The sequence below is a fragment of the Hyperolius riggenbachi genome, chromosome 7, assembly GCF_040937935.1.
Source record: "Hyperolius riggenbachi isolate aHypRig1 chromosome 7, aHypRig1.pri, whole genome shotgun sequence".
Classification (NCBI taxonomy): domain Eukaryota; kingdom Metazoa; phylum Chordata; class Amphibia; order Anura; family Hyperoliidae; genus Hyperolius; species Hyperolius riggenbachi.
The window spans coordinates 243,578,675-243,600,631 of NC_090652.1; the positions used below are offsets into that span (position 1 = coordinate 243,578,675).

The following is a 21,957-nucleotide window of genomic DNA, read 5'->3' on the forward strand; positions in this document are numbered from 1 at the left end:
CAGAATGTTACAACGCAGTACTGTGAACAAGCCCATAGAATTGGATGGGCAGTGAATTGATATGCAAAATTATTCTGCAACACAACTGCGGGAGAAAAACTGGCTGAAACGACAGGAAAAATCAAGATTGGAACACAGCGTTTGTGCAAGTGACGGCAAAATACCGGACAGACGCTGCCCATTCACGTGATTGGCAGGGCTTTAACGAGTGACGTGGCTGGTAAGAAACAAACCGCAATCGCCTATGTGAACTGGGCCTAATGAAAAAATGTCCCCAGCATCTCTTAAAGGAATACTTAAGTCAAACTGAAAAAATGACTTTTACTCACCTGGGGCATCCCTCAGCCCCCCGAAGCTGGATGGTGCCCTCGCAGCCCCGCTCCGACCGTCCTGTCCCCGCCGGCGGCTACTTCCGGGTTCGGCGACAGCCGCCGACAGGCTGGGGACCCGGCTGATTTTCCGCGTTCCCTGCCGCTATTATCACCCTCTATGCTGCTATAGCATATATATATACGCTTTAGCAGCATAGAGGGTGATAATAGCGGCGGGGAACGCGGAAAATCAGCCGCGTCCCCAGCCTGTCGGCGGCTGTCGCCGAACCCGGAAGTAGCCGCCGGTGGGGACAGGACGGTCGGAGCGGGGCTGCGAGGGTACCATCCTGCTTCGGGGGGCTGAGGGATGCCCCAGGTGAGTAAAAGTCATTTTCTCAGTTTGACTTAAGTATTCCTTTAATAGGTGACAATCTGATGATTGTTCTTACAGATTCCTTTGTTTCCGAACATGTCCCCTTTCCTCCCAACCCCCACCTTAGTGTTCCAACGTGTCCCCCTTCATCCTTCCACAATCGTTTTTAATGATAGGTACACACCATTCAATTTCCTGGCAGATTGACAGGTCAAAACAATCATTTCTGCAATGTCCAATCAATAACTGGATTCATTTTAAACAGCTGTGAGCATACAATCGTCCTGTTATCAATTGGGAGTTGATCAGACATGGAGGAGATAATCATTTTGATCCATTGATTTACTGGGAAATTGAATGGTGTGTACCTTGCATAAGACATTTTATTCCGTTAAAGAGAATCTGTATTGTTAAAATCGCACAAAAGTAAACATACCAGTGCGTTAGGGGACATCTCCTATTACCCTCTGACACAATTTCGCCGCTCCTCGCCGCATTAAAAGTGGTTAAAAACAGTTTTAAAAAGTTTGTTTATAAACAAACAAAATGGCCACCAAAACAGAAAGTAGGTTGATGTACAGTATGTCCACACATAGAAAATACATCCATACACAAGCAGGCTGTATACAGCATTCCTTTTGAGTCTCAAGAGATCATTTGTGTGTTTCTTTCCCCCTGTTCTCATGCACTGAAGTGACAGGCTGCTTGTTTCTTCTAGCAAACAGCTTTGCCCTTGTCTGTAATTCTTCAGTATGTGAAAGCCCAGCCAGCTCAGAGAACGATTTATCCAGCTTGTAAAAGATAAGGGAGAAGAGAGAAGCTGCTCTAATCCTAAATAACACACAGGCAGTGTGCAGAGAGGGGCCTGGAGGGGGTAGTTCATAGCAGAACCACAACACTGAAGAACTTGGCAGCCTTCCAGACACAGGCTGACAAGAGAGAGATAAGTTGATTTATTACAGAGACAGTGATAGTATAAAGTGATAGTATAAAGTGCTGCAGTAAGCCAGAACACATTAGAATAGCTTTTTGAACTTGTAGGATGATAAAAAACAGGATGCAATTTTTGTTACGGAGTCTCTTTAAATATTTTTTATGGAATGCCCATCACATCTATTGAATAAATCGCAGTGGCTTACGATGCACATTAAAGAGAATCTGTATTGTTAAAATCGCAACAAACATACCAGTGCATTAGGGGACATCTCCTATTACCCTCTGACACAATTTCGCCGCTCCTCGCCGCATTAAAAGTGGTTAAAAACAGTTTTTAAAAGTTTGTTTATAAACAAACAAAATGGCCACCAAAACAGGAAGTAGGTTGATGTACAGTATGTCCACACATAGAAAATACATCCATACACAAGCAGGCTGTATACAGCCTTCCTTTTTAATCTCAAGAGATCATTTGTGTGTTTATTTCCCCCTGCAGCTATCTTCCACTGAAGTGTCAGGCTGTTTCTTCCTGCAGAGTGCAGACAGCTCTGCCTGTATGTAATTCCTCAGCACGTGAAAGCCCAGCCAGCTCAGAGGAGGATTTATCCAGCTTGTACAAGATAATAGAGCAGAGAGAAGCTGCACTAATCTAAATAACACACAGGCAGTGTGCAGAAAGGGGCCTGGAGGGGGGAGATGCATCACAGAACAACACTGAAGAACTTGGCAGCCTTCCAGACACAGGCTGACAAGTCTGACAAGAGAGAGATAAGTTGATTTATTAGAGATGGTGATAGTAGAACGTGCTGCAGTAAGCCAGAGCACATTAGAATAGATTTTGGAACTTGTAGAATGGAAGAAAACCGGATGAAATTTTTGTTACGGAGTCTCTTTAAAATGGTACACTCTTACCACATATATGTAATATGAGGGACTACCTAAAAAAAGTATCAATTCAAAGTATATTATTGACTCAGTTCAGCCATCTACTACATAGATCTGGTAAGGTTGCACGACAAAGATTGTGTGATCGATGAGCACCTTTAACGGCTTCATCCATATGCCTCTAAACCCTAGCTCGGTACGGGAAGCCCTAACTAGTTACTTCCTCTGCCCAATGCCCATCGCTATGTGGCCCGCTACTACGCTTACGCTAATTACGCTAGAACCCTTTCTTCCCTGTCGTCTGCTGCCTCTCTATTAGGCAATGTACTAATATAGAGACCAGCCTCTTAGCCAATCGCTGCGTGGGATGGAGGGAGAACGCGCAGCTATTGGTGGGACAGGTGGACGCGCTGTAGTGCTGTAAGCTGCAGTGACATCACGCTGGAGCCGGCGAGGGTCGCAAGCTGGAAGTAGAGGTCACGCGCGAAGGAGACCCTGTGAAATCCGGAACCGGTGGGACGCACGGCGAGCGGACAGTCCGGTGAGACGCAGAGCAGGTGATAAGCGGCAGTCAGCTGACCGCTAGAGGGTAGAGGAGAAATCACGTGACCCAGATGCACCGACCATCCACTGCGGGGAGTACCGCTAGTTCAGCATTTGCACTGCAGTATAGAAGCTGTTTCCTCCAGACTCTTGGCCTTATGCAGTCACAGGGTTCTCGGGTTGAAGCGTAGGGATTGGGATGGCTTGTGTGTTGTACAACAAATAAATGATCTAGAATACTTGTACATCATGCATGACTTATTTTACAGTAAGGATACAATGCAAAGGAAGCTTCATACATATGGTGGGATCTCTATCGCTATTGCTGGGCAATAGAGCACGCGTACATCAAAAAAGGGCGTCTGGAAAAAAGGGCGCGTGGTGTAAACGATAAACAGTATTATCGTTTATTGAAATATTGTGTAGAATTTTGTTTACAAATAGTGTTTTAAGAATTTATAAATCACTAAATAATGTGTATCAGATCGGCAATTCTTAAAACGTTAATTTTCCCTATTTCTAAACTGAAACTTATATTTACGTTTATTAAAAACCCTCCCTGTACCTATCCCTAACCCCTAGACCCCCTGTTGGTGCCTAAACCTAAGACCCCCCCTGTTGGTGCCTAAACCTAAGACCCCCCCTGTTGGTGCCTAAACCTAAGACCCCCCCTGTTGGTGCCTAAACCTAAGACCCCCCCTGTTGGTGCCTAAACCTAAGACCCCCCCTGTTGGTGCCTAAACCTAAGACCCCCCCTGTTGGTGCCTAAACCTAAGACCCCCCCTGTTGGTGCCTAAACCTAAGACCCCCCTGTTGGTGCCTAAACCTAAGACCCCCCCTGTTGGTGCCTAAACCTAAGACCCCCCCTGTTGGTGCCTAAACCTAAGACCCCCCCTGTTGGTGCCTAAACCTAAGACCCCCCCTGTTGGTGCCTAAACCTAAGACCCCCCCTGTTGGTGCCTAAACCTAAGACCCCCCCTGTTGGTGCCTAAACCTAAGAACCCCCCGTGTTGGTGCCTAAACCTAAGACCCCCCCTGTTGGTGCCTAAACCTAAGACCCCCCCTGTTGGTGCCTAAACCTAAGACCCCCCCCCCCCCCCTGTTGGTGCCTAAACCTAAGACCCCCCCTGTTGGTGCCTAAACCTAAGACCCCCCCTGTTGGTGCCTAAACCTAAGACCCCCCCTGTTGGTGCCTAAACCTAAGACCCCCCCCTGTTGGTGCCTAAACCTAAGACCCCCCTGTTGGTGCCTAAACCTAAGACCCCCCCTGTTGGTGCCTAAACCTAAGACCCCCCCTGTTGGTGCCTAAACCTAAGACCCCCCCTGTTGGTGCCTAAACCTAAGACCCCCCCTGTTGGTGCCTAAACCTAAGACCCCCCCTGTTGGTGCCTAAACCTAAGAACCCCCCGTGTTGGTGCCTAAACCTAAGACCCCCCCTGTTGGTGCCTAAACCTAAGACCCCCCCTGTTGGTGCCTAAACCTAAGACCCCCCCCCCCCCTGTTGGTGCCTAAACCTAAGACCCCCCCTGTTGGTGCCTAAACCTAAGACCCCCCCCCCCCCCCTGTTGGTGCCTAAACCTAAGACCCCCCCCTGTTGGTGCCTAAACCTAAGACCCCCCCCCCTGTTGGTGCCTAAACCTAAGACCCCCCCCCCCCTGTTGGTGCCTAAACCTAAGACCCCCCCCCCTGTTGGTGCCTAAACCTAAGACCCCCCCCCCCCTGTTGGTGCCTAAACCTAAGACCCCCCCCCTGTTGGTGCCTAAACCTAAGACCCCCCCCCCTGTTGGTGCCTAAACCTAAGACCCCCCCTGTTGGTGCCTAAACCTAAGACCCCCCCTGTTGGTGCCTAAACCTTAGACCCCCCCCCCTGTTGGTGCCTAAACCTAAGACCCCCCCCTGTTGGTGCCTAAACCTAGGTCCCCCCCCGTTTGTTGCCTAAACCTAAGACCCCCCCCCCCCCCTGTTGGTTCCTAAACCTAAGACCCCCCCGTTGGTGCCTAAACCTAAGACCCCCCCCTGGTGGTGCCTAAACCTAAGACCCCCCCTGGTGGTGCCTAAACCTAAGACCCCCCTGGTGGTGCTTAAACCTAAGACCCCCCCTGGTGGTGCTTAAACCTAAGACCCCCCCTGGTGGTGCTTAAACCTAAGACCCCCCCTGGTGGTGCCTAAACCTAAGACCCCCCCTGGTGGTGCCTAAACCTAAGACCCCCCCTGGTGGTGCCTAAACCTAAGACCCCCCCTGGTGGTGCCTAAACCTAAGACCCCCCCTGGTGGTGCCTAAACCTAAGACCCCCCCTGGTGGTGCCTAAACCTAAGACCCCCCCTGGTGGTGCCTAAACCTAAGACCCCCCCCTGGTGGTGCCTAAACCTAAGACCCCCCTGGTGGTGCTTAAACCTAAGACCCCCCCCTGGTGGTGCTTAAACCTAAGACCCCCCCCCTGGTGGTGCTTAAACCTAAGACCCCCCCCTGGTGGTGCTTAAACCTAAGACCCCCCCCTGGTGGTGCTTAAACCTAAGACCTGCCCCTGGTGGTGCTTAAACCTAAGACCCCCCCCCTGGTGGTGCTTAAACCTAAGACCCCCCCCCTGGTGGTGCTTAAACCTAAGACCCCCCCCCCCCCCTGGTGGTGCTTAAACCTAAGACCCCCCCCTGGTGGTGCTTAAACCTAAGACCCCCCCCTGGTGGTGCTTAAACCTAAGACCCCCCCCTGGTGGTGCTTAAACCTAAGACCCCCCCCTGGTGGTGCTTAAACCTAAGACCCCCCCCTGGTGGTGCTTAAACCTAAGACCCCCCCTGGTGGTGCTTAAACCTAAGACCCCCCCTGGTGGTGCCTTAACCTAAGACCCCCTATGGATAATAATAATGTTTTAGAAATGTTTTAGAAATAGTGATTTAGTATCTTCATAAACGTTATTCGTCACGGGCTCATTTTGTAAAGTTAAATCATCACAAACATAGTTATAAATCCTTAAAAATCTCCGGGCGCCGTTTGTTAAAACGTTAATAATCTCCAGCGCCTTTTTTTCCCTGTTCGGCGCCCATTAAACGATATTTATAATGGGAGTGAATGGGGCGCCCTTTTTGTCCACTTGTCTCATGCGCCCAAATCTCCTGCTTCCATAGAGCACTGCTGATGCTGTACAGATGCGTTCTCAGCCTCCTGGCTAGCCATGTGTCTGTTGCTATGTGGGAGGAAAGAGTTAGGTGCCGCAGCACAGGTTAGCCAGTGGATAGGTGCCGCAGCACAGGTTAGCCAGTGGATAGGTGCCGCAGCACAGGTTAGCCAGTGGATAGGTGCCGCAGCACAGGTTAGCCAGTGGATAGGTGCCGCAGCACAGGTTAGCCAGTGGATAGGTGCCGCAGCACAGGTTAGCCAGTGGATAGGTGCCGCAGCACAGGTTAGCCAGTGGATAGGTGCCGCAGCACAGGTTAGCCAGTGGATAGGTGCCGCAGCACAGGTTAGCCAGTGGATAGGTGCCGCAGCACAGGTTAGCCAGTGGATAGGTGCCGCAGCACAGGTTAGCCAGTGGATAGGTGCCGCAGCACAGGTTAGCCAGTGGATAGGTGCCGCAGCACAGGTTAGCCAGTGGATAGGTGCCGCAGCACAGGTTAGCCAGTGGATAGGTGCCGCAGCACAGGTTAGCCAGTGGATAGGTGCCGCAGCACAGGTTAGCCAGTGGATAGGTGCCGTAGCACAGGCTAGCCAGTGGATAGGTGCCGTAGTACAGGCTAGCCAGTGTATAGGTGCCGTAGTACAGGTCAGCCAGTGTATAGGTGCCGTAGTACAGGTCAGCCAGTGTATAGGTGCCGTAGTACAGGTCAGCCAGTGTATATGTGCTGCAGTACAGGTTAGCCATCCAAATCCCCCTTCCCTTTGTGTGTATAGGTAGATCCCCCTCCCTGTATGTAGGCAGATCCCCCTTGCCCCCACTAGCCGCTGTTACATACTTTGCTCCTGGTTTTCCCCACCGCTCCCAAACCCCCTCCTCCGTTAAAGTTTTTCAATTCTAATCGGCCGCATTGCATTGCATAGCCGCAGGGGGAGCAGCGGTGAACAGCGAATGAGTGCTGTCATAGTAATGCGGGGCCTGTACCAGGAAGTGTGACATCGTTTCCTGGCGGCCAGCGTTACTAGGCAACGCTCGCCGCCTCTTCATCGCGGCTCACCCTACGGCAATGCAATGCAATGTGGCCGATTGGAATTGAAAAACTTTACCGGAGGGGAAGGCCAGGAGCAAAGTATGTAACAGCGGCGGCAAAAACCGCCGCTTGCATGATCATGATTCTCGATTTAAAACCGAAAATCGTTCAGCCCTACACTTTTGTGGCTGTTGCAGACAAAAGGCTAAACGGCAAGTTAAAGGCAATCTGAGGTGGGAATAAAACACAGAAACACAGGTACCTGAGGGAAGGGAAGGCCCTCGCGGTCCCCGCATTTCCCCCGCAGGCTCTCCTGTTCGCAGTCTCCGATCAATCGCTGTAAGGAACGACGGGAAGGTATAACCGCTCTCCTAATTTTCCCCTTTGGTTGGGAACTCCACACAGACTGTGTTTCCATTCTTAAAGAACACATCCGAGTAATAAAACCTTGCCAGGTCGGCATCTTCTACATGAGCGCACAGCCATGTTCCTGTGGCCAGGAGCGTTATGCGCATGCGCAGAAGGCTCCAGTCCATGTGATTGCGAGGTCGGAATCTGCAATGGATGGGACACCCGGAGCTGCGGCGAGGGACAGATAGGCTGCCAGGGGTTGGAGGAAGCCCCAGGTAAGTAGATCCTGTGTTTTTTTTTGTTTTGTTTTGTTTTTTTTTGTTGTTTTTGTTGTTGTTTTTTTTTTTCCCTCCAGACCTTTCCTTTAATGTCCCAATCCCATGCCTCACTTTTCCCCAGAATCTCTCTGTCATGTCTTCTGTGGGAGCTGAAGGGAGATTTGTGCCATGACAAAATCTCAGGAGCACCTTCTACATTCTCCAGAACCAAGGCTGCCCTGTAAACAGTAACTAGATCTCTCTTTCTACAAACTCTGTGTCCTTCCCACTCTTGGCATGATGAACGCAAACAGCTGTCAGTTTCATAGAGCCCAGAGTTGTGTATTATGCGGCGGTGACTAGTTTAACTAGTTGCCGTTAACAGGACAGAGCTTGTTTTTAGGAGAATGTGGATGGTGATCTTATTTGATTTGCTTCATAGAAGAAACATGGAAAGATTTTGGGACAAAGGGGGATATTTTACAAACGAAGTTGCCTATTATTATGTATTTATGGCAGTGACCTCTTCTGCAGGGCTGTTACATGGTATATATGGTCATGTCACTAACTGTCCCTCAGGTGCGCACTGTTTAATTCCTTCCATAGTCGGTCACTGTCTTGTGTTCCTTTAGTAGTCAAATGCCAATTGGTGGGGAGGGGGTACCTGTTAACCTACTCGTATGTTTTTGGGACGTGGGAGGAAACTGGAGTGCCTGGAGAAAACCCATGCAAATATAGGGCAAACACATAAACTGTAGTTTTTTTTTGACCCCCGATTTGAACCAGGGACCCCAAGGCTGCAAGGTGAGAGGGCTCTCCACTGTATTTAGTGAAGACTAAAGCATAATCAGCAGGATTTAGAAATGTTCTTCGTAATCCGCGGGAGTCCACCATGACTGGCAGGCAGCATGCACAGCACTGAAACCACTGCAGCCTTCTGGGTTACCCTTGTGACATCACATCCAAATCCCCATTGCTGTGCATTGTCATGGCAGGGGTATTCAGATTGGTGTACGAGAGGAATCGGCGCGGGAGACTTGGGCACAGGATACAGCTGGTATATGGCTGATCCTGCTGCTGCACACCTTCCCCGCCACGTTAAATACTATTCCCCCTTCAGGCTGCCATGGATGGTGGGGAATGAAATAATATTGTGTTTTAAAAGTAACTTCGGCTCTGTCTTCTGACGGCACCGAAGTTACGCCCTGTGCGCCCAAGTCTCCTGCACTGGATTCACTGTGTTCGTTCAGATTGGAATTCACAGCTGCACGTGGGTTGATAAAGTATTAGGCTCGGTTCTCACTTACTCGAAAAACATGCGGTTTTCCACAGTGCAGCAAAACTGAGCAAACAATGCAATGCAGACCTATGGGTCTTTTACTTGCATTAAGAACAGGCACACTGCATTTTTACGGATAGCAGATGTTTTTCCCATAGAGACCTGTTGTGCAGTTTTTGTACTCGATATTATGCAGCTTGAAAATGGACCAACTAAATCCTGCTGAAGGCCAGAAACCCACTAGAAGTGATTTTTCTGAGCGCTCTGCGATTTGAAAACTTGCTAATGCAATGCTATGGGGGATTTTTATAAAATCACATCATTCAAGTGGGATCATACCCATAGCATTAAATTAGCAAGAGCTTTTTCAAATCCCTAGCAATTAGAAATCGCTCCTAGTGGGGTTCTGACCGAAGTGGGGTTCCATTGCTTCATTTGTAAGATGCATAAATTGACATAATCCTGCATATATTTGCATCTCAATTAGCATTGTCCTTTATAATATACTGACTACTTTTACAGTACAGCTTTACTCAGGCATTGAACTGCAGTGTTCTCTCCCTTGCAAACTAAGCTGTGGCAGACATTCCTACCATATAAATCAGTGAACTTGAAGTAAGACTTGTAAAGTTAGCAGAATGGGATAGAGGAATATGTAATGGTAGCTATAAATATGTTGATTTTGACACCGATCATTAAAATCTGTACCGACGTGGTAGGTTGGATGTGTAGCAGTAACGGAGTGCGATATCGTGACGATCGCGACAAAACCGCCAGCCGCCGTCTTCCCCGGTGCCCATGCATGTTAATACTTTACCTATCTGCTGCCGCCGATTCTCCACTGTACTTCCGCATTCACTCCCCACATGACTACCGGCATATGGCACACGTGACATCAACCCCCCCCTCCCCTCTCACGTGCTATATGCTGGTAGTCACATGGGACGCGAATGCAGAAGTACGGCACGGGCATTGGGGGCAGAAAAGTGTTAATATGCACGGACAACAGAGGGTACAAATTACATTTGGGGGGGGGGGGGGCAGGAAGGTGGCGTTATGAAGCAGAATACCAAAAGATTTCATGCTGCATTTGATCGGGAATCGGCCTGTGGTGTATGGGCAGCTGACAGACCTCTCGTCGATCAGAAAGAGGTCTGTGTTGGCTGAATCTGCTCAGACATCGCTGATGTATGGGCACCTTCAGAAATGGGTGGAGAGGAGAGAAGGATAAGGAAAGAGTGGAACAGGGAAAGGCAATAGTTATGAGGAAAAATCCCAGGTTCTTGCATATGATCATAACGTAATATGCCTGTGGTATGCCACACCTGTCATAATTTAGTTTCCATTAAAAAGATGCCAAATGGGTTTTATAATGTTATGTAGTATTCTTTTCTGATGGTAAAAGTAGATTAAACAGAAGGAATAAAATACATACTGTATCAATAATCTCTCCTGTGGAGTCACCACCATAGGTTTACATAAGAATTGCCTGCGATTCCTCGAAAGCAGAAATCAAGGCTGAAGACCATCTAGTGGGCCCCAGGCCTGAAAAAGATTCCCCATACAAATGGGGGCACTGGCATGTACAGTAAAGGTAGACATACGGTAAATCTGGTGATGATGGGCAGATTTGACCAAGAGACAAGTCTGATTGGAGAGAGATCTTTTAGCTGCCCATACACCGCAGGCCAATTCCCAATCAATTTCAGCATGAAATCTCTCAGGAATCGGCAGAGTCTGACGCCTCGCCACTTTGTATGTAATGTGTAAATACGCTGTAAGTGTGCTTTACACAATACCTTTATCGTCAATTGGGCATGCATTTGGCGGCATTGATTCTCATCCAATTATAATCATCGAATGGGATGGTCGTTCGGCTGCCAAGTCGCCTGATGTATGGCCACCTTAACTATGTCACATGAGGCACTCTTCACTTTTGGCCAGACTTGTCCCATGCATCGGCTAAAAAGAATCTGGGGAGAATACTGCAATCCAGTAAACCGTCATGAATTCCTTATGTTTTTAATTACACGTTAATCAGTAACTGCCTTACATTGACTTTTATGGGTTTTTGTTCTATCTTTCCAGAGCTCGGTGACACACATCAAAATGGGTGATGAAGAAAAGGGGAGGAAGATCTTTGTACAGAAGTGTGCCCAGTGTCACACCGTTGAAGAAAATGGGCCAAATAAAGTAGGACCAAATTTGTGGGGTATTTTTGGTCGCAAATCAGGACAAGCACCTCGGTTTAACTACACTGATGCAAACAAAAATAAAGGTAAATAGAGATATTAAATGTCGATTCTCAGCATCTTTTTGAAAGTGAAGCAATCTAGTTCAATACACTAAGCTGTTAAATATGCAATCTTAAAGTGTACGGAGGTGAAAAAGAAATCTAAAATACAGCTACTTACCTCTGGATCCTGCAGAGACCTCTCATGTCCTCCTGGCCCCCACCATTTCTGATCGCAGACTCCCAGAGCATATCTGACACGAGCTTGTCATCTTACTCGTGTGGGTGCAGTACGTATGCACTCGTGTATTAAGAGAAGCGCGGTCGCACCAGGCAGTGGTGGTGGTCTTCTGCAGGACACGGGAAGCCTCTGGAGGATCTCTACTTAGGGAAGTATCAGTCTTTTGGGTTCTTTTACTCTTTTTCACCTCTGGTTTACCTTGAGGGCCCTTTCGCGCTGTGGCGGTAATATGCAGTGTGAAGCTGGCCTAAAGGAGTTGCGAGGTGAGACCTTGCTATGTAGCTTTACTTGGGGCCTGTGTGGTCCCTCGCAGCAGCTCTGTCTTGCTCCAGGGTCCCGCTGTCAGCCTCTCCGACCTGAAGGGTTGTGTCTTGTACGCAACATGTCCGATAGCTTCGATAGCTTTGTTTTCCATGCTCACCTCGGCAGCATGACATCTTATCAGGTCAGATTTGGTCTCATGTATCAGTTGGACATGCTGCATGCTGCAGGGCTGAACCAGAATGAACGCAACGGAACCACGTGTGTCGTTCCCCCCCCCCCCCCGGTGTAAAATGGGCCCTGTGCAATATAATATACCTGTTGGTGACCACCACTGGCTCAGTTTCGATCCACATGCAAGCATCCCACGTGGTTGCCAGTGTATACATGGTCAGGTTTGTGACATCAGCAACTACGTGGGACGTGTGTATATTGATGGAAATGGAGCCAGCGGCGGACACCGGCAGGTATATTTTATACTGCTGGGGGTACTCTTAACATTAGGTGGGATAGCGGATGTGGCGACACAAAGCAGATCTGCAGTGTATGGGCAGGCAACAGATCTCTCTCCGATCAGATTTGATCAGAGAGAGATCTGTCTCTTGTTCAATCTGCCTATACATGGTCGGATGTATAGGCACCTTACATACACATACCGTTCACATGCTGTAAGTTAACAATTACAATGCCTCGGTTCAGTATTGGATGGCATTAGTGAGGATTAGAGCTTTTTTAATCGGCTGTTTTTGTGAAATGGATAGAATACTATTGGCTAACACTCGATTCTAGAAGTTAATCTGACCTCCATATAAAGATTACAATTATCTAAAGTTAATATTTATTGTGGTGATTGGATATCAATGGTTTTCCAGTTACATAATAATTGTCTAATTAGAGCAAATAATGGCTCTAATCTTTGAACCATGAATGGTCGAATCTTATATATAAGAGCCAAAGTCGGAGACTACACATACACTTTAACCACTTAAGTACCAGCGGTCCTTGCCCTCTTAAAGGGGAACTTCAGCCTAAACAAACATACTGTCATTAAGTTACATTAGTTATGTTAATTAGAGTAGATAGGTAATATAATCTCTTACCCTCCCCGTTTTAAAAGAACAGGCAAATGTTTGTGATTCATGGGGGCAGCCATCTTTTTGGTTGAAAGGAGGTGACAGGGAGCAGGAGACACAGTTCCAACTATCCTGTGTCCTGATTACCCCTCCCAGCTGCACACACTAGGCTTCAAATGTCAAATTCAAAATGTAAAAAAAAAATAAAAATAAAAAAAAAATAAAAAAAAAATTGCACCAAAACAGCAGAACGAGAACAACAACATCAGCAATCCCATCATGCTTTGCACAGCATTAGGGGAAAAATGCCTGGGCAGTTTTCTTCTGTGCAGCTAAAAATGAGGCTTGTATAAGAGAAAAAAGTTCTGATTCTGTGAAACTGTTAAAGAAACACCAAGCCTTTCCAGTGCTGCTGAGTCAATTTTTAGTCTGGAGGTTCACTTTAAGGACCAGAGACCGCTGGTACCAGAAAATGCCAGATGCCAGCATATACCTGCAGCAACCGCCATCCACGCCACATGCCCGGAGCCTCAGGCCACCCACTCTGCTGGCTGAGTTCTGTAAGCCGGTCAGGAGCTACTTGCATTGGCTTCTGACCGTGTGATCAATGTAAGCCAATGGGAGTTACATTGATCGACAGGGTCAGGAGCCAATAAAATCGCCGGGCCGCACATGCGTGAGGAAGCGCTACTCAGTCAGGCTTCTCCGGGCACTACTGCAGGTGACAGGCGGCACCTGGGGAGACGGCGAGGGTCAAGCAGCCTCAAGGGGGCTTAAGGAACCTCCAGATAAGTATGGAACCTGAGACACTTCTTGTCTCAGGTCCTCTTTTAAAGTAAATGTTGATTTTTTTTTTTTTTTTTTTTTTTTTTAGCAAATTCTGAATGAACCTGCAGTGCCACCTGCTGGTGAGTGATGATTTGCATTTAGTCATGACATTGCAAGCATCTCCTGTGAAAATAAAGTAATTCAGCAGACCTGACCTAAATTGTTGCATAGGTGGTGCATTGCAGTGTGGTAAGCTGCGTTACAAAGCGGACCTTGCACCACACCGATGTGAATGTGGCCTTAGAATACATTTGCTAAAAAAAGTTACAATTACTTACCATTTTTCAATCAATCAGTTTTGCAAATTATTGATCAAAATAAATCTACTAAGATCCATTTTTAAAAATATTATTTATTTTTTTTAAATATTTCAAATTCAGTGTTTTATTGACTCAACCGTCAAAAGGAAAAAAAACATAGTTTATAGACAGCTCTTAGGCCCCATTCACACTAGAGGGTTTTGCCGGCAATTTCGGCAAAACACTCAAGCGCTATCGCTTTTTAAAGCACTAGTGCTATAATACCCAATGGGCCTGTTCTTACTTGGGCAATTTGCGTTCATCGCCGGTGATTAACGCAAATCGCCAAACGCAAACATCTAGCCTGCACCATTTTCAGGCGATTTCCTGGCAATTGCGCTTCAGCGCTAAACACGATTGTGGAAAAATCGATGCAGTGTCCAGAGATTTATTTATTTTTTTCCGTGGTAAATCGTGGAAAAATCACACCTGCAGTTTTGCGCTTTCAAGTGTGGGGCTTAAATGTGTGGCTTTATTACTGATTTTATTACTGGTTTGGTGTCACTCTGATGCCTGCATATGAAGTGGTAGTGATGTTATGCAATTTTTTTTTTCAACTTTTATTTTGACTGCCAATTACAAAAGATAAAAAAAATGCAATATAGCAAATTACAGCATTATTAAAAAAAAAACAAAAAAAAAAAACAGGTTGCCTTAAAGAGGCACTCCTGTGAAAATAATGTGATTAAAAAAAGTGCTTCATTTTTACAATAATTATGTATAAATGATTGACAGCGTTTGCCCATTGTAAAATATTTTGAATCCCTGATTTATATTCTGACATTTATTACGTGGTGACATTTTTACTGCTGGCAAGTGATGTAGCTGCTGCTTGCTGTTTTGGCAGTTGGAAACAGCTGTAAACAGCTAATTCCTACAATGTAACAGGGTTAACAGACAGGAAACTGCCAGGAGTACCTCGGTACTCAGAGCTTCTTGTGGGAGGGGTTTCGCCACAATATCAGTCATACAGTGCCCCCTGATGGTCTGTTTGTGAAAAGGAATAGATTTCTCATGTAAAAGGGGTATCAGCTACTGATTGGGATAAAGTTAAATTCTTGGTCGGAGTTTCTCTTTAACCACTTCACCACTGAGGGGTTTTACCCCTTGAGCACCAGAGCAATTTTCACCTTTCAGCGCTCCTTCCATTCATTCGTCTATAACTTTATCATTACTTATCACAATGAAATGAACTATATCTTGTCTTTTCCGCCACCAATTAGGGTTTCTTTAGGTGGGACATTATGCCAAGAATTATTTTATTCAAAATATGTTTTAATGGGAAAATAGGAAAAAATGTGGGAAAAAATTCATTATTTTTCAGTTTTCGGCCATTATAGTTTTTAAATGCATGGTACTGTAATTAAAACCCATGAAATGTATTTGCTCATTTGTCCTGGTTATAAAACCGCTTAAATTATGTCCCTATCACAATGTTTGGTGCCAATATTTTATTTGGAAATAAAGGTGCATTTTTATTTTTTTTTAGTTTTGCGTCCATCCCTAATTACAAGCCCATAGTTTATAAAGTAACAGTGTTGTACCCTCCTGACATAAATATTTTAAAAGTTCAGTCCCTAAGGTAACTATTTATGTATAATTTTTTTTTTTTTTTTTTATTACAAAAAAAAATAAAAAATTGGGGAGTGTGGGAGGTAATAAGTAAATTTTTGTGTAAAACTAATGTATTTGTATGTGAAAAATGCTTCAGGGTGTAGTTTTACTATTTGGCCACAAGATGGCAACAGTAACTATTGTTTATGCGACCTGCAAGCGTCTGGAAGGACGCTTGCAGGAAGTGCTATGAGGCTGGGAATTTTTTTTTTCCCCCACAATGATCGTGCTGCTTCTCATAGAAGCAGCGGATCATTGCGAGGCTTAGATCAACGAATGGGAATGTTTTTTTTTTTTTTCCCGTTCATTGATCTCCGGGCGGGTGGCGGCGTGCATGCGAGCGGGAATGCGCGCATAAGCAAGCGGGAGCACAGGCAGCGGCGGGAGCGCAGGAAGTACGGATTTCTCCGTCCTTGGTGGTAAAAGGATGGAAAAAGGGACGGAGAAATCCATACGGCTGGCGGTAAAGTGGTTAAAGATTCTGAGTACGTACTCTTGGCAGTTTCCTGTCCGTGAACCTTGCTGCATTGTGGGAAATGGCAGCTACATCACCTGCCATCAGTAAAAATGTCACCATGTAATGTCAGAATGTAAATCAGGGATTGATAAGATTTTACAATGGGCAAACACTGACTAAATCATTTATACATAATTATTGTAAAAAAATGAAGCACTTTTTTTATTACATTATTTTCACTGGAGTTCCTTATTAAGAAAATGAAGCACAAAGTGCAAACAGGAGAGAAACGGGCATAAACAATCCTATTACAAACACAGAACATTTATATCACGCTTTTCTCCTGGCAGACTCAAAGCGCCAGAGCTGCAGCCACTAGGACGCGCTCTATAGGCAGTAGCAGTGTTAGGGAGTCTTGCCCAAGGTCTCCTACTGAATAGGTGCTGGCTTACTGAACAGGCAGAGCCGAGATTCGAACCCAGGTCTCCTGTGTCAGAGGCAGAGCCCTTAACCATTACGCTATCCAGCCACTATACCTAATATAAATTCCACAGCTGTAGTAAGGGAGATGTGTAGCTGCCCAATCGGACCATGGGTGCCAAATTTTATCAAAAGGTGTGGTTTCTCTGACAGAGCTAATCTTTTATAGGGTATAAGTGAAAGTGTACCTGGTGAACCAATTCAGATCTCGAGGGGGTGAGATTTTTCCACATTTTGGCCAGAAGCACCTTAGAACCATTACAGATCTGACCCAGTTACTTATTCTGAAGGTTGGACAATTGAGGAAGGGGTTTGTGGAATAAGGCAGACCATGGGTCTGGGGGAACCTGTGTGCCCAGTACCTCCAGAAGCCAGTGAGAAGCCAAGAGCCCAGAAGTCAGCCACCAGAGGACAGGTCCACAGTTATACAAATTATTTTTGACTGATTTTTGTTTAGCTTGTTTTATCTTGTTTTTATCGAACAGGTGTTATATGGAATGAAGACACTCTGCTAATATATCTGGAAAATCCCAAGAAATTTATACCAGGAACCAAGATGATTTTCCCTGGCATAAAGAAGAAGGAGGAACGATTAGACCTAATAGCTTATTTGAAAAAAGCAACATCATCGTGAAGTTTTCCAGCCACAGGATATGGATTCTTTGCCAGACTAGGGATTCACTGTTACATTTTTGTTGTGTTTAATGTTGTCATGTTCATCTATTGCCGTCATATTCATCTAACGATCTAGGGTTATCCAAACATTGATTGCCAACTTAAATTGGCATAACCTAAGTCCATGGGATACGTGTTAACGGTTCCCTAATTTGACAGGATGTATGCTTAAAGTGAAGTTGTTTTTAATTTGTGTTGCCTAACCTTCTAGCATGTGTTTGTATGCAGGCACCTAGATGTAGATGCAGAGTAGCCCCTGGGGTTGGAGGCATCACGTGATGTCTATCGAAGGTTGGCAGGAAATGAAACTTAGTAGTACTGTTTAGTTTAGCACCGCCCTCTGACTCTTAAAGGACAACTGAAGTGAGAAGAATATGGAGGCTTCCAGATTTATTTCCTTTTAAACAATACCAGTTGCCTGGCAGCCCTGCGGATCTATTTGGATGCAGTAGTGTCTGAATAACACCAGAAACAAGCATGCAGCTAATTTGGTCAGATCTGACACTAATGTCAAACACCTGATCTGCTGCATGCTTGTTCAGGGTCTATGACTAAAAGTATTTGAGGTAGAGGAACAGCAGCATAACCAGGCAACTGGCATTATTTAAAAGGAAATACATATGGCTTCCTCTATATCCCTCATTACAATGTTCCTTTAAGACCTTTCTTTGCCATTTTGTTCTGTAGATAGGATTAGTGAGGCCTTGGCTTAACTATCAGGTCCTCCTCTTCCCCTTCTACTAGGACCATGTGAACTTTTTATTTCAAGCATTTTCTGCTCTAATTTTCTAGCATTATTCAGCATGTATTCTCACAGAGTCAAAGCTGCAGGGAATGGTGCTGTTGTGGTGATAGTAGCAAATATCCGGTCTCTTCTTATCCTACAGAAAAGAGTAGTGGAGGACAATAGGGCAATGCTGACTCACTCACTCACTCACTCACTCGGCCTCACCCTCCCTTTGCTTTGATGCGGTGTTTAGTGAACCATCGCTTTTCGAATGAGATAATTCAGATTGAATTGTATGAAAATAGAGAAGCTGGCTGGCGTAATTGATCTTCAATGTTCACATTATCAGTTGTTTTCCTTAACATGATGGTTGATTGGCATTGCGGAATTTTAAACATACATGGGATCGTGTCCGGTTTCAATATTGTGTTCGTTAATGTTGATGAAAAACGTATCTTTTTCATTTGAACTGAATTATCTTGTAAAATAAATGATTGCTCGCTAGAAATCATACTGTTAATGGGCACCTTCAGGCGCAGGCTCTTACTGTGCCATATTATTGTTATTCCTTGTGGGCTGACCTCTCAAATATTGCTCCACTTATTAGCATGCAGCAGTTTGATGGAAATAAACTAAGATGGACATAATTATCAGTATAATATTCATCTTTTGACTTCAGCGTTTTGCGCACAATAATAAACCTTATTGTGGCCCACCAATTATTTCCATCTATGATGTGGTGAGACTAAAAATCACACCTAACTAACTTCATGCAATATTGGAGTCCTAATGGTGGTTTGTCAGGCCCACTTCTCCTTAAAAGGATCTTGGAGAGGACTGTAAGGTCTCCATGACTGGAAATAAAGTATTCTAAGGCATTGTTCCCCAACCCTGTCCTCAAGGCCCACCAACTGCATGTTTTGTGGAAATCCACAATCAGCTCTGCTGAGACACTAATTACCTCACCTGTACATGTTTGTGGTTTTCTGCAAAACATGTACAGTTGGTGGGCCTTGAGGATCGGGTTGGGGAACTCTGTTCTAAGGTATATTTTAAAGTATCAGTTTACTAACTAAAGTGTTATAAAGTGAATCCAAAGCACTCTGAATGGACATAAAGTTCGTCTTTGGATTTTTTTTATTTTTGAGTTAAGATAAGCCTTAAGCCATACTCCGTTGTCACAGCTTAGACCATCGCCAGCTCAGCCAGTCTTTCAGTTAGTTAATTTGACTGCCCATCGCAAATGGGTCAAGAGGAAAAGGTGGGATTTAAAGGACAACTGAAGCAAGAGGGATATGGAGGCTGCCATATTTGTTTCCTTTTAAGCAATACCTGTTGCTTGGCTATGCTGCTGCTCCATTGCCTCTAATACTTTTAGCACTACACTCTGAACAAGCATATGCAGATCAGGTGTTTCTAATATTATTGTCAGATCTGACAAGATTAGTTGAATGCTTGTTTCTGGTGTGATTCAGGCACTACTGCAGCCAAATATATCAACAGGGCTGGTATTGTTTAAAAGGAAAGAAACATGGGAGCCTCTCTATTTGTCTCAATTCACTTGTACTTTAACTGACAACTTCATGAAGACTGACTGCTCTGGATTCTTATTTCTCAAGGCTCCTCTGCACACCATGTGACTATATATGCTAATTCATCTAGGCGTCTGATTGTCACATGTGCTGGCAGGTTAGGCAGCAGTAAGTGAACAGAGTTTTACTTTACAGTAGAGCTCAAGGCACTTGTAAAAGTAAAGTACAGATGCAGTAAATCCACCTACCCTGTACAGTACTTTGCTCTATGGTGACCTTTGGATTGAAGGACATAAATCTGCACATGCCACTCCAACCCACATGATCATTGTATTTTAAGAGTACTTGGAGCTCAATGAATGTATTCCATTAGCCAAATGTAATCTTTCAGCTAGTTGTCATACACTGCATTCATTAAAGAAAACTGGAGACGGTGTACTACAATTATTATTATTTTTTACTTACCCGGGGCTTCCTCCACCCCCATAAGCATGGATGTGTCCAGCCCCGGTAACGGGCTCAGTCGGCTCCAGTCTGGGTCTCCTGCACATGCACAGAAGACCCCGGCTGACGTCACCGAGCCAGATACCGGGGCTGATTTGCCGCTAAACTGAGGATGGCGCTGGACGCATCAATGCTTATGAGGCTGGAGGAAGCCCCAGGTAAGCCAAAAATAAACCAAAAAACTTTGTAGTGTGCCATCTCTGGTACACTTTAAGCAAGCTGGCACTCCTTTGGCAAGATTCCTATGTTTGACTTTACATGCATAACCACCATTTCTGAAGTTTCTCATCTTGCCTTTTGGATTTTATTGGTTATTTTACTTTCTGGAAACTGTTACAGGAGGACTGAGACTTTAAGTTGCAAAGAGACGTAGTGTAGAAATGTAAGGCAGAGTTATAAACCTTTGTCGCATATAGTAAGCTGTTCTCATAGACACGTGGCAGTTTTGCACGTCTCTGGGTTTTAGATGCAAGCCTCTGGAAAAGTTTCATCTTTGGGCCCTCCACTTTAAAGAACTCAGTGGTTGCTTTAGCCCTTGGACTAAACTTACTAGTATTTGGTTGATGGCATTTTTGGCATAACTGGGGTATTTATGATGCTTTACATTGTATGTTACATATAAAATAAATAGTAATACAATGATTCTTTGTTCAGTCTCCTGAATCTCCTTTTTTTTTTTTTTTTTTTTTTTTTTTTAAATCAGAACAGAGCTGCAAGGATGTCAGTGGCAGTAACTTGGCTGGCACCTGTCTTCTCCCCCCCCCCCCCCCAATTTTGATTGGCAAGACAACTATGGCCATTTTTATCTGAAGCTCCTCAGCCTCAGAGCATCAAAAGTGCCTTAATCCGGGCATACACTGCTCAATTTTGCCGCTCGAATCTCTGATCGATTCCGCAGGCGATTCACTTATGTTCCACTCGTTTTTCTTATCTTTTTCCATTGTGTTCAATGCGGAATCAAGCGGCGAAACGATCGGGTGGGTGGGTGGTTGGATATGTCGGAAATTATCTATCGAGCCATCTAAATGGCTCAAAATAAACCGTGGATTCCCTGCATAACACAAGTGGTTCTGCCGATGATGCTGGTGGAGGGGATGTTTCTGATTCCTAATGATTTTCAGGTGAACAGGTAAGTTACTGCAGCTGACATCCGCAGCTATGATTTTCCCCCCAAAAATGTGGATGTATACAGTGTGTTTAGTAAAGACCGATCAGGCAGAAGCAAGAGGGCTTCAAACATGAAGTATACTAGAAGACAAGGGGAGCGCTGAAAATAGGCATGCAGGATCATCGGCAACAACCAAGGATTAGAAAGCAGAAACAACCGGGAGGGGAGAGATCCTTGGGGCTGGTATGTTTAAACATCTGAAAACATGGCTGGTCCTCAATCTGTGTTTGCAATTTTTCTGCCCTTTAGATTTATGTAGCAGCTCTGCTTATTTTCGAGTGTGATTCGTATTTCAATGCAGGTCCGGAAACGCAGTAAGATTGCCTTTTGTACACACAAAATTACATGTGATTTGTAAGTTAATGCAATGCGGGTCGGGAGTGCGTCAATAGCGGCATTTGAATGCCCAACGACCTGTTCCGCTGGCGCGAGTCCCCTAGTCACCGCTGCTCCGTCTCCGCGCTGGGCTCAGTTTGGCAGGCTTCACTTCTTCTTGTCCCGGCAGGAAGTTTAAACAGTAGAGCGCCCTCTACTGTTTAAACTTCCCCCTGCAGGTAGTAAAGTGAAGCTGGAGGAGCCCAGACCGGAGAAGAGACAACGGAGACCGGGGAACTCGCATCGGTCGGATCAGGTAATGTATAACTGGCAGTAGATTCAATGGTGGTTTGTTAGGCTGATTACTTAGGGATTACTTCGAATTTAACAATTAGTGGAAATGTTTGTTTTTATGTGGTTAAAAACAAATGGGAAAATACCATCTAAGATTTTTTAAATAATTGTAATTCCAGGC

General features: G+C 45.4%; 1 protein-coding gene across 2 annotated transcripts; it reads left to right on the forward strand.

The window, feature by feature from the left end:
• The first annotated feature begins 2,936 nt into the window (after positions 1 to 2,936).
• On the forward strand, positions 2,937 to 20,641 carry LOC137524922 (cytochrome c iso-1/iso-2-like). Of its 2 annotated transcripts, none has more exons than XM_068245437.1 (3): positions 2,937 to 3,046; positions 11,164 to 11,353; positions 17,047 to 20,641. In XM_068245437.1, the coding sequence occupies exons 2-3, from the start codon at positions 11,185 to 11,187 to the stop codon at positions 17,193 to 17,195; spliced, it is 318 nt and encodes a 105-aa protein (XP_068101538.1). In that variant the 5' UTR covers positions 2,937 to 3,046; positions 11,164 to 11,184; the 3' UTR covers positions 17,196 to 20,641. The 2 variants fall into 2 exon arrangements, with proteins under 2 accessions (XP_068101538.1, XP_068101539.1); XM_068245438.1 differs by having other exon boundaries at positions 2,961 to 3,062.
• Positions 20,642 to 21,957: the final 1,316 nt, after the last annotated feature.

Bases quoted from the DNA above. Each gene is read 5' to 3' on its own strand.
- LOC137524922 (XM_068245437.1), top strand. From the start codon at position 11,185: ATGGGTGATGAAGAAAAGGGGAGGAAGATCTTTGTACAGAAGTGTGCC. The intron at 11,354-17,046 runs GTAAATAGAGAT...TTTATCGAACAG, and splicing joins TGATGCAAACAAAAATAAAG to GTGTTATATGGAATGAAGAC.